General features: G+C 45.2%; 1 protein-coding gene across 7 annotated transcripts in view; it reads left to right on the top strand.

Annotated features, from left to right (window-relative positions):
- LOC101050152 (AGBL carboxypeptidase 4) overlaps positions 1-12250 on the top strand; it is a 1418805-nt gene that overhangs the window by 1330108 nt on the left and 76447 nt on the right. For all 7 annotated transcript variants that reach the window (XM_074380786.1, XM_074380790.1, XM_010349316.3 and 4 more), the window contains one exon: positions 2183-2345. In XM_074380786.1, the coding sequence (XP_074236887.1) occupies positions 2183-2345 (163 nt within the window). The remainder of the gene's footprint in view (positions 1-2182; positions 2346-12250) is intronic.

The following is a 12250-nucleotide window of genomic DNA, read 5'->3' as shown; positions in this document are numbered from 1 at the left end:
TGAAAGTCAGACTAGGAAAGGAACTGGCAGATTATTTAGTCCAGTCCCCTCTTTACACCCGAGAGTAAAGAGTAGCCCCAGAAGAGATGAGTATCCAGTATAAGGCCACCCAGCATTTAATGATAGAATCAAAGCAGGTGGCTCCCCATTTGCAGCTGTGGGGCAGAAACAGCCATGCCTTTTTCTGTAAGAGTCTCTATGGGATGCGCTGTCTATTTGAGACCACTGCAGTTTCAGAGAAGAATGTGGCCTCCTTAGTCCCAGTTCCCTGGAAGGCTGGGTCATAGGCCTCTGAGACCCTCCTCACTCAGGTGAGGTTTCCAGGGACTACAAAAGGGGCACAGTCTGGGAACCTTATTACTGGGCTTGCCTGATGATGTTTCTGCACTTGAGCGTCCTTAAGAAGGGGGAGTCAAGGTCATCTGTCCTAGTCCAATTGCTGTCTTCTTCTCCCCTTCCTTTCCCTTCTCTTCTCCTCCCCTCCCCTCCCCTCCCCTCCCCTCTTCTCCCCCCTCCCCTCCCCTTTTCCCTCCCCTCCCCTCTCCTCCCCTCCCCTCCCCTGTCCTCCCCTCCTCTCCCCTCCCCTCCCCCCCTCCCCTTTTCCTTCCCCTCCCCTCCCCTCTCCTCCCCCTCCCCTTTTCCCTCCCCTCCCCTCCCCTCTCCTCTCCTCCCCTCCCCTTCCCTCCCCTCCCCTTTTCCCTCCCCTCCTTTCCCCTCTCCTCCCCTCCCCTCCCTTCCCCTCTCCTCCCCTCCCCTCCCCCCTCCTCCCCTCCCCTCCCCTCTTCCCTCTCCTCCCCTCCCCTCCCCTTCCCTTTTCCCTCCCCTCTCCTCCCCTCCCCTCCCCTCCCCTTCCCTTTTCCCTCCCCTCCCCTCCCCTCCCCTTATCCCTCCCCTCCCATCTCCTCTTCTCCCCTCAGTGCCCAACTCTAAAACAGGAGAGTTGAAGTTCACTACATGGATTTCAAAGGTCTTTTATCTCTAACAGTCTATGATTTTCTGATTTTTCCTTTACTTCAAAATACACACACACACACACACACACACACACACACACTTCTCTGTTTCTTTCACAGGTTTTCTGTGTCTTTCTTGTATTACTGTTTACTTCATCTCTTTTCCTTTTTCCTTTATCTCCTGCTGAATAAGAGAATTCTTGTTAAAACCATATTCTGTTCATTTACTTAAACTTCCATGGGTTAGCATAGAATGCCCTTCTACCTTCAAGTGAGCTGACCCTCACAACTCTGTGAAAGAGATATTATTGTCACCTCCATGTTACAAATGAAGAAACTGAGGCTAAGACAAATAAGTCAACTTGCCTGATATCATGCAATCAGTGGGTAGTAGAGCATGTCTTTGAACAGAGGACTTAAGACTGATGTGCTTGTTCATTTCTCTCTCTGTCCACTGTGATGGGTGCTGTCACAACTTAGTGAGGAAGCAGCCATGATCCCTACACTCTAGTGATTCTGGACGAGAATCAGCCATCCCTAAGGGAAGCAGGGTCTTTGGGAGTCTGGAGTCACTTATTTCTGGATTCAGATTTGTGCTTTATCACTTACTTGTTCCACCTCTATGAGTCTCAGTTTCCTCATCTGCAGAGAGACAAAATGTGAACACCTACTTCAAGTGGTTATTTTGAAGCCTAAATGAGATACTGCATGGGAATCAATATTATAAAATTGAAAGCACTGCCCACATTTTAAGTTTGCTTTTTTTTTTTTTTTTTACATTTTTTTTTTCTTTTAAAGAATAGAGACATGGTCTCACTATGTTGCCTAGGCGGAATTCAAACTCCTGGCCTCAAGCAATCCTTCTGCCTCAGCCTCCCAAGTAGCTGGAACTACAGGCGCACGCCACCATGCCAAGCTCCAAATGTTAGTTCTGATTATTATCAATGTGTAATTGCTTCTTTTTCTCTACTATTTCCTGCTCCCTGTCTCCATTCATATTTCCACAAATATTCATTGAATGGCGGTTACTGCACCTCAAGAACTCTGCTTGCTGCTGTCATTAATGATGTTTGTTTATTTAATCAGTCCTCTTAATAATCATGTGACAAGGGGCTAATATCCCACTTTTCAGATGGGGAAGCTGAGCCCCAGAGGTGTTGTGAAATTTGCTCACAATCCAATTGCCAGCAGGTGCCCTGATTCTCTCTTCCCTGCTTTGTCTTTCACAGTCCAGCACATCCTTTAACCGGGATGCTGTGAAAGCAGGAACTGGCCGTCGCTTCCTCGGTGGACTCCTGGACCACACTTCCTATTGCTACACCCTAGAGGTCTCCTTTTACAGCTACATCATCAGCGGCACCACAGCGGCTGTGCCCTACACTGAAGAAGCCTGTATCCTTGGCCGGTCTTCACCCAGCCCTGAGCCAGCACTGATCCAGCCCAGAGTATCCACGTCTGACAGGTCAAGAATTAGGCCCCCAGCTCAGGTAAGGGCTGAGACGCTTGGGTGAGGATGGAGGTGCTGGTTCTCCTGGTGGCGTCTTTGGATTGTCCAGTTTGCTCCAGCCCTTAGTATGACCCTGATTGCCATGTTCCAGATCTTTTCCAGACCACCAGAACCACCAGCTTGGGCTAATTTTTTGAGGGATTATATAGTAACTCTAGTTTCCCGAGTGTTAATTTTAGTGTCAAGGTCACCGCATCAGAGCTGTAGCAGATCGCGGCTGATTCTGCTTTCCCATATCTTTTGTTTTGGGTTGACTCATGTCTTCTTTCCTAACACTTAGTTTTCTCAGAGAAAGAATTGCAGTGGAGGGAGGAGGAAGGAACTTCAGATGAAATGAACTCTGTATTGATGCAAAATCCCCCTCCCTGGAAGTAGAAGTGTTCTTTTTAGCATTTTTTTTTAACACTTGGTAAGTGTTTATGGAGTTCCTATCATATTCTGTGCAGGAAAACGTCTTTTCTGAAAGTGGCATGACTTAGGGCTAGTCCCACCAGCCAAGTGAAACTCAGTGGCTCTGTTTGTATGTGTGTGTATGGGGGGAGGGGTTATGGTGTCCAGTACCTTGCCAGCACATGGGAAGTAGGGTGATGACCCTAGAAGGAGGGGCTGGAAGGGGGCAGGCCAGGTGCTAGAGCTGTATTCCAGACCCTGTTGGACATGGAGAGATGATCATTGGAACTGAGAGGTCCCTCTTTGCAGTCACCAAGACCGAGTGTCATCTTGCAGTCTGCTTTGATACCCACCTGACTCAGCAAGACCAAGGGCGTAGACTCTGCTCTGAGGAAGAGGGTCTGTGGGTTCCGAAGTCCTGGCCACCTGTTATGTACCACACGGCCCCTCTCCATGCCCCATACACACATTAGATGTGTATGGTCTACAGCTTCTCCAGAATCTGCTAACTCCTATAATACATGCATATGCTTCGTTCTACATGGTGCTTGCTTTGCTCTCCCATAATATTATGACAAAGGGACAGAGAGCGTCCTGGAATAAGAGTTAGAGGTTGTACACCAAAGGGGATTCTGCAGCCCTTATTCATATTGAGGTGAGGGTCCCTCCGGAGGAGGCCTGCACTTCGTTTGTTGCTGTTTTTTGCTGTCCAATCCGACAGGTTCTCCTACCCTTTCTTAGCACTTCTGGTATGCTTTTGCGTTAGAAGAAAATGTGTTTCTTAGTAGAAAGCCCACCCTTGGTTTAGGCCCAAAGTTTCCACCCCTCAACAGCTAACCCTCATTTATCAAAAGCAAACATACCATTAGTACATACCAGGAATCATAAAAGGCACCCAGGGTAGAATAGTGAATAAAAAGGCATGGTTCCTGACTCCGAGCTTTCAGTCCACTTGAGGAGACAGAAAAGGAAAGAGATCATTACAATGTATATGATAAATTCTGTGGTGGAGGAATTCCAGAAGGCTACGGGACATTTTCAGTTTACAAGTATATATTGAGTTCCTGCCATAGATCAGATCAAGTTCTAGGCATAGGGAATGTAGCAGAGAACATACGAAGGACAAGAATGTCTTTACATGGGGGGAAAGAGAACTCACACGCAATCATGGGAGTCAGGGAAGATTTCCCAGCAAAAGAGATGTCTAAACTGAGTTTTTAATATGCACTAGCCAAACTGGGTTAGGGTATTGTTGAAGGGAGGACATGTTAGACAGAGAGGGGAGGATAGAAAGTGTGGGCGGGAGCTGTAAGTGGTCCCTAAGGCTGAAGGACTTCAGAGACAGTGATGAGTCTGAAGTGGAAAGCTGTAAGGAGTTTCATCTTGAATGTAGACAATGGAGAGCAATAGAAGGGTTTCTAATGGGGAGGAAAGGCCACTCTGTAGTGGAAAAGACAGATTTGAGGGGACTAATACTGTAGGCAGGGACATGCATTAGGCCAGGCGTCCCCAAACTTTTTACACAGGGGGCCAGTTCACTGTCCCTCAGACCGCTGGAGGGCCACCACATACTGTGCTCCTCTCACTGACCACCAATGAAAGAGGTGCCCCTTCCTGAAGTGCAGCAGGGGGCCGGATAAATGGCCTCAGGGGGCCGCATGCGGCCCGTGGGCCGTAGTTTGGGGACGCCTGCATTAGGCTGTTATAAAAATCCAGGTGAGAAATAATTCAGGCCAAGACTGGGGTGGTGGCTGTGAAATATTTAGAATATGGAACTGAGAAGAGGAGGTAATTGACTATATGGGAGCAGCGGCAGGGAACAGGAGCTCGTGACTGGAAGGGGTTAGGGTGAATAGAGAGGCTGTGCACAAGCTGAGCAGGCCATGATGCTGATGGACCCACCCTGCCTTGTTCTGTCCTCCAGAGGATGAGAAGAGGAAACAAATAAAACCAGGGAAGCTCAGGCCAATTCAGTGCATGCAAGCGTGATTTAACTTGGGTTCTGTCTGAAATACTGGTTTAAAAAAACTCTCAGTTCATAACTGAGGGAGACTTCAGGCAGACAGATTGTGATCTTTGTTGGCTGCTGGCTCCGTGTCCCAATCAAAAAAAGAAATTACATGGTCTGGTGGGAAAGGCAATATGGTCTGGGAGAAAATGTCCTCTAGACTAGGAATCAGAAGATCTGGATTCTGATGACAGCACCAACATTATCCCAGACAGCACCCTCCAGCAAGCCCTCTAACCTCTCTGAGGTGAGCTTCCTCACCATTACAAAGGGACCAAGGACCCTCACACTCATCTAACCCCTGCTGTGGGAATTAAATAGAGACATTCATTAAAAACATAGATATGGTATTAAGCAAACAGAACAGACTTTCAATTCAGATATATCTGGGTTTGAATCTTAGTCTCACCTACTTACTAGATGTGTCACCTTGGATGAATTGTATAACCTCACTGGGCCTCAGATAGTTTCCTAATCTGTATCAGGAGGATGAAATAATACTTAACCTCACTGAGTTGCAATGAGGTTAAAGGAAATAGCATGTATGAGTGTGCACTGTAAACTAAATATTAAGAGACGTTGGAAAGGTGAATGTGAATGAGGACCACTGTTTATGTGAAAGAAGATAGATAGGGCTCTTAGAGCAAGAGATCAGCGGCTGTTGTTAGGGCTTGTACTGTTGTTAGGGTTTGTAAGGCAAAGGGCATTGGTGGGGTCATCACAGTTGAGAATCTTGCCTGGACCACAGAACAATGACTGGTTCACGCCATGGGAGATACGCAGTTCCTTGATGGGGTTTCTTGTTTCTGTCATCCAGGGTGCCCCCTTCCTAGGATCATAGAGGCCAGACTAGTTAGTTAGAGGATACTGGATGAGTATAACATCAGGAAGGGCTGGGGGATGCAGAGAATCCCAAGGGATATTTCACCCAGGTCCAAAATAATGTCCACCTCCCCACAGATCAGAGCATATGTGTCAGTTAATTCAATTCTTCTCCTTGGAAAAGCACCAGCTAAATGTGACCAGGGTTTTGCTCTCTGACTTCCCTTCTCCACTATATCGGGGAAATAAAGCAAGGGACATAGTTGCTGATGCTTACCTGGCTCTGTGACCTTGGACTGGTTATGTCACCACTCTGAACCTGTTTCCCCAATAGTACTCACTTTGCATGGCTATTGGGAGCGTGAAATAAGGCAGTATATCTGCATTCCGCTTCTGCTGGTACTGCCTGGCATCTGCTAGGTTCTCCACAGATGTTCTTGTCTTGACTTTTCTTAGCCCCAAGCAGGCTACATGGCTTTCTTTCTGTTGGTTGAATCTTTAACTCGACAATCTGGCTTTGAAACTAGCAACTAGGGTTTGAATTCTGACTCCACACAATTACAAGTGGCCTGTAGAAAGTCTTGTTTCTTCTCTCAGCCTCTGTGTGTAATACTTCCTACCCATCAGAGTTTTTGGGAAATAAAATTTTGTATGGACTTGATCACTATTCTAATTTCTTCTAGCTCTCACATTCTAAGATTTTTCCCAATTCTAAAATGTACATTATATAATTCCATGCTTAGATGAGTTGGCACAATAATCCATAAATTATCAATACTCCATATTATCAATAATCCCTAATTTTTTTATTAAGTGAATTTTAATATTCAGTGAGTCCATGAGCATAAGAGTGTCTAAATTTAATAGGGAAAATCAGTACAAAGGTGTCCTGGGCAGCTGGTCAGGCCAAGACAATAGCTATTTTAGTTTAGGGGTTCTTAATTGAGGGACTTACAGATGTCTTCAACAAAAGCCCATCAACCATCTAAAATGTATGCAAAGCTGTGAGTAAATATGCTTCATTTTTTGGGAGGAAGGCCCATAGTTTTTAATAGAACCTAAAAGAGACATCCTCAGAGGCTTCTGCCCTGGATGGTGACCTCTGAGCCTCTCTCCTGTCCGTGTTGGGGCAAGAATATGGTGTGGGCATCAGAATCCTGGGTGTGAGTCCTCTTTTGCATCATTCTTGCATAATCCCATATTTAACCACTCTGAACCTCAAGGATGATTATTTACTTCACAGGGTTGGTGTTAGGGCTACATGGGAGAATATATGCAGATAAATCACTGGGCATATAGTCCGTGCCATTAAATATTAGGTCTCTTACCTTTCCTTCCTGTCATTCGTTGTTTTGTGAAATGGTAAATTCCTATGAATTTTGAGCCATTCTTCAGGAAACCCTATTTACATTTTACTGGCCTGCCAAGTAATAAATATGCTGTGTTCAAACGATTTGAAAAAGAGGGAGAGAAAGGCTAAACTGGAATCATAAAGTAACCCAGAGCTTATATGGCCTTTGTTTATAGTCTGGTTACAAGCCAAGAGGAAATAGCTCTTTGACATAATGGATGAGAAAAGCACTAGGAACAGAGACCTTGGGTCCTGAGCAGACTGGTTTCCACCCAGGCTTGTAGCTTTGGACACAACGAAATAAGAAAATGCTGGCTCTTAAGGAGACAGGTGTGGCTGGTGTGGCCAAGAGAAGATGCTGAGATATCAAATTCAGTTAATTGGATTCATCTCATTTCAAAGCCCATATATGCCTTGCACTGGGTCCTCTGAAACCTACATCAGACATTGACGTTATCGTTTATTTACTCATCCATCTAACCCAACACATCAGACATGAAAAAGAGACCAATCAATAAAGCACGGTCTCTGCTTTCAAGATGAAGACAGTTTTGAGGGGAGGGAGAAAGGTAAAGAGACAACAGCATCATAGAAGGATAAACGTTCTGACAGAGGGGAACTCTGCTGGTTGGGGAAGCAGTGGGAGTCATCTAACCCAGCAGGGGTGGTACAGGAGGGAGTGGGAAGAAAGGCTTGGTGGAGGAAGAGAAACTAGGGCTCAGACCTCCAGGATGAATGGAATGCAGGGAAGAGAAGAAGGGGTGGAGCAGCCTTCCTGGCAGAGGAGAAGTACAGGAGAGAGCCCAGATGCCAGAGAGAGGATGCTACATCCACAGTATTAGAAGGTAGCTGGGGCTGGGCCAGAAGCAGCAGGTGATTAATAAATATAGGCAGAGCCATACCATGGGGAGAAAGAGAAAGATTTGTGAAATATGTAACAGATACATTGAACAGGCAGTACTCACAAGGTGCAATTACAAAACAACTTTGTTTTTTGTCTCCCATTGGCTTTGTAGATAGATAAATAGATAGAGATTATAGATCTGGAAATATAAAAGCTCTGGCAGGCCCCATGAGTCTCCAATCACTCTCAGGAAATTAAAAGTTCTCTAATTAATTCTAGTCACAAAACAGTCTCAGTTTAGCAATGAATATGTCTGGTCCAATCAAAAACATCAAACCTCTTCAAAGTAAAAATCCTCCCCATCCTCTAGCTCAGACCTATCTCAAATAGGCTGCTCATGTGACCAAGGGGTTAAGATCTGGCTGACTTCTGTTTCCCTGACTTGGCTTCCCAGCCTTTCCCCTCAATCTGGATAACAGTAACTGTTCACTCTTCCAAGGCGGAGCAGGTTGAGGGAGAGGAGGAAAAGGACAGGAAAGGTCTTAGGGGACTAGCACTCTCATGAGACAGCATGGGCAGTCCCTCGAAAGCTTCTTTAGACACACCCTCTTCTGGTGCTGGAGCTCTGTGGATGTGAGCAGAGGTGTCTGCTCAGTTCAGTTGCTTATGGCTCCTTCCTCAGCCTCTGGTGTTGCGGTCACTACTCCCCTCTTCTGGCCCTCGTGTCTGAAGGTGAGCTAAAGATTGCAAAACTGGTTTTCTGGGTTACTTTTGCAAATCCTGCATGGTGGTTTCATACCTCACTCTGAACTGTGATGTCTACAGTCACGGGATCTCAACTGAAACTACAATTTTAAAAAGTTCAATTTTAACATGCTCCAATATCTAACAGGCAGGATTGAGTATTCTCGCTGATTGTTTGGATATGGGGTAGAGAAAAGAGTCAAGGAAGATGCCCAGGTTCTTGATTTGAAAACATTATGGGGCTGGGCGCGGTGGCTCACGCCTGTAATACCAGCACTTTGGGAGGCCAAGGTGGGTAGATCACTTGAGGTCAGGAGTTTAAGACCAGCCTGGCCAACATGGTGAAACCACATCTCTACTAAAAATACAACAACAACAACAAAATAGCTGGACATGGTGGTGGGCACCTGTAATCCCAGCTACTTGGGAGGCTGAGATAGGGGAATCACTTGCACCCAGGGGGCAGAGGTTGCAGTAAGCAGTGATCAGGCCATTGCACTCCAGCCTGGGCAACAGAACAAGACTTTGTCAGGAAAAAAAAGAAAAGAAAACAATATGATAGATGGTAGGGCCATTTATTTAGCTGCAGACTACTGGGGTTGGAGAGGGGGATATTTTGAGCTCAGTATGTGATCTATTGAGTATAAGGGGCTTATATGAAATTCAAATGGAAAAGTTTGGTAGGCAGCAGGCTCTATAGGCCTGAAATTCTAGAGACAGGCCTGGGCTTTGGATAGACTCAGTATAGGTTTTCCTGCAAGGTACTATAAAGTCACAAAGAAGGAAAAGATTTTCCTGGTGTGCACAGTCAAGGTGGGCTTCTGCTTGATGACTTGGTAAAAAGGAAGCTAGACTAGAGTTAAGATTTCAGTTCCAGTATGGCCTTTACCCCTTGACTCCCTCATAAAGCTATGTGGCTTGGTTAAATCACTTCACCTCTCTGGCTAAAGCCTGATACTAGGTAGATATTCAGTGAATGAATGAATGAATGAAGTAGAAGCAGGCCTCACCCAGTATCTGTTAGTCCACTCGGATCAATAATAGGGCAGTGAGTGATGTGATCTGTGCTGTTCAGAAACAGTATTGGCATCTTTATGTGGTTGGGGGTGTGTGTTGTCTAGATATTTGTTCTTGCCAGAGAGCCTTCACTAAATTTTAGGTGGAGGACAGAAGAGTAGAAAACAGTCAAGTTTCACCTATTGGTTGGCGTCTAAAGATACCTAGGTACTTCCTAGTTCTTGTGTGTCATACCTAAGGTCAAAGCTTTGTTAAGAATCATAAGCAAAAAAAGCTTCCCTCCCAGGGTTTTGGGAACTGAAGACTAAACCATACTGAAGTCTGTTTATTTTTTTCTCCTCCCTACAAATATGAGCTAGAGTTTGATCTTTAAATACGAATCCTTCTGATTGGCTAACTGGCTGAAAGAATGACTAATAACAATAGTAGCAGTAATGATAAAAGTAATACCATTGAGAATGTGCTTCGTGAAGAGCCTCAGTTCTCTCCACTAGAGCATCAGCTTTGCCAGTAACTTGTGAAGTAGGTTTGAGGAGGTCTGTCCCCTGCTTTGGGTCCTAATTTTCTTATCTTTAGCTTAGAAGATGAAATGGTATGATTTTTAAGTTTATTTCCAGATAGTTAGAGAATCATTTGATTTTGGCCTTTGAGATACTGTCTCCATTTCACAAGTAGGGAAATTGAAGCCCAGAAAAATCAACTAACATGCCCCAGGCTGCACAGCTGCTAGTGGTAGAGTGAGACTTTAAATCCAGATTGATCCAGCTCAAAGTGTGTGTTCTCTCCTAGGTTTTTGTTTCACCTTCCTCCCTGCTTTGTAATCTTCCCAGTTTCCCTCCATTTCCTGTTGGACAAGAGCCTTTCTGAACCCTGCAGAGGCTGGAACCTAACAGTGAGCTCTTACTCTTGCCCCTCTCTCTGATCCGTGTCGCTAGCTTTGACCTGTTTGCAATTCCTGATAGCCCAGATGCATCTCTGCTGGATGCCACTCAGACCCTCTCTCTGCAGTGCCCGGCTGAGCTGCTGCCTGTTGTGAGCCCTGCCTTGGGCTGACTGCCTCTCACTTCCAGATAAAAATGTGCCCCTGATCTCTGAATGTCTTCCTGCCCAGGCCTGGAAAACCTAAATGTTATTACCTTCCCCTAGCCTCCCTCATCCCCTAAAATGAGGTTTCTAAGGGTTTTATCTGCTGTTGTCAAGTTTATGGCCATAATTTGAAATGCTGTTAATATTACTGTCAGCAGAGAGCTACAAATTACAAAGTTGTAAAGTTACTTTATAGTGATAACTGTCAGCCTTCACTAGCAGCACTGCAAGGCTCCATGGAAACCAAGCTGATGATAAAGAGAGCTGATATTGTTTCAGGATTATGGCTGTTACCTGACGGTCAAAAGAAATCCTGGCTGGTTCCTAAGTAACTTGAACCTGTTTGTCTATATTAATATTCTCTTCAACTTATGCATATAAGGCTTGTGTTTCTACCTTCTTATTGCACAAATGTGGGGAGAGCCCAAAAGTGGAAAGACTCTTTACCCAAGATGAGCTCCAACAAGTTGTTGCAGGTTTAGGCCTAACTTTCATTAGTTCAAGGACAATGAGAGGGACTGTCTGCTATGCTATACAAGCTTAATAAATAATTTCTGAATGCATGAATGCCTAGAACATTTGAGGGGGGCTTAATTGAACAGTAATTGGAACAAAGATATTGAGTCATTCCTGCCTTTAGAGTAAAAAGGATAAAACGAAAGAAGCTTTGGAAGTAATGATTTGGGGAAATGAGGTTTCCTGTGCAGTAAAATGATTTAGGTATCTTAATTGACACTATTAAGTTTGATATCGATCAACAGGGCAGCGTGTCAACTCCCACGTCCACCATCCTATCCTCCAGCCAAAATTGAAGCTGATTTTGGCTGCATTAACAGGAACAGATTTGGGGAGCAAGGAGGTGTTGGCCTTTCTTTGCCCTGCTATGTCAACAACCCTGGAAACTGTGCGTTCATTTCTGGCCCCCATTTTATGTCAAACATTGACAAAATGGTGCACAGGTTCCGAAGCATAAGGTTGGAAAGGGAACACAAAGCTAGGTTTCCCAACTGCCCTGGTTTGCCTAGAACTGAGAGAAGAGTTTCCCAAAACAGGGGACTCTCTGTGCCGAAACCAGGACAGTTTTCAGCAAACAAAGATGCTTGGTCACTCTACCCAAAGCTATGACATGTGAGAAACTGGTAAAAATAATTGGGGATATTTTCTTTGTCAAGAAGACATTTAGGGGCTACAAATTTGCTTTGGTCAAATCTCTAAAGTAGTAGTCCCCAACCTTTTTGACACCAGGGACCGATTTCATGGAAGAAAAATTTTCAATGGACCAGGGTTGGGAGGGGAGATGATTTCAGGATAAAACTGCTCCACCTCAGATCATCAGGCATTAGTTAGATTCTTGTAAGAAGCGCACAACCTACATCCCTCATAGGCACAGTTCATGATAGGGTTTGCATTCCTATGAGAATCTAATGTCACTGCTATTCTGACAGGAATAGCACCTGCCCAGGAGCTCAGGGCCTGCCACTCGCCTCCTGCTGTGCAGCCCGATTCCTAACAGGCCACAGTACCAATC

This window comes from Saimiri boliviensis, chromosome 11 (genome assembly GCF_048565385.1).
Source record: "Saimiri boliviensis isolate mSaiBol1 chromosome 11, mSaiBol1.pri, whole genome shotgun sequence".
NCBI classification, from domain to species: domain Eukaryota; kingdom Metazoa; phylum Chordata; class Mammalia; order Primates; family Cebidae; genus Saimiri; species Saimiri boliviensis.
This window is presented reverse-complemented; position numbering and strand designations above follow the sequence as displayed.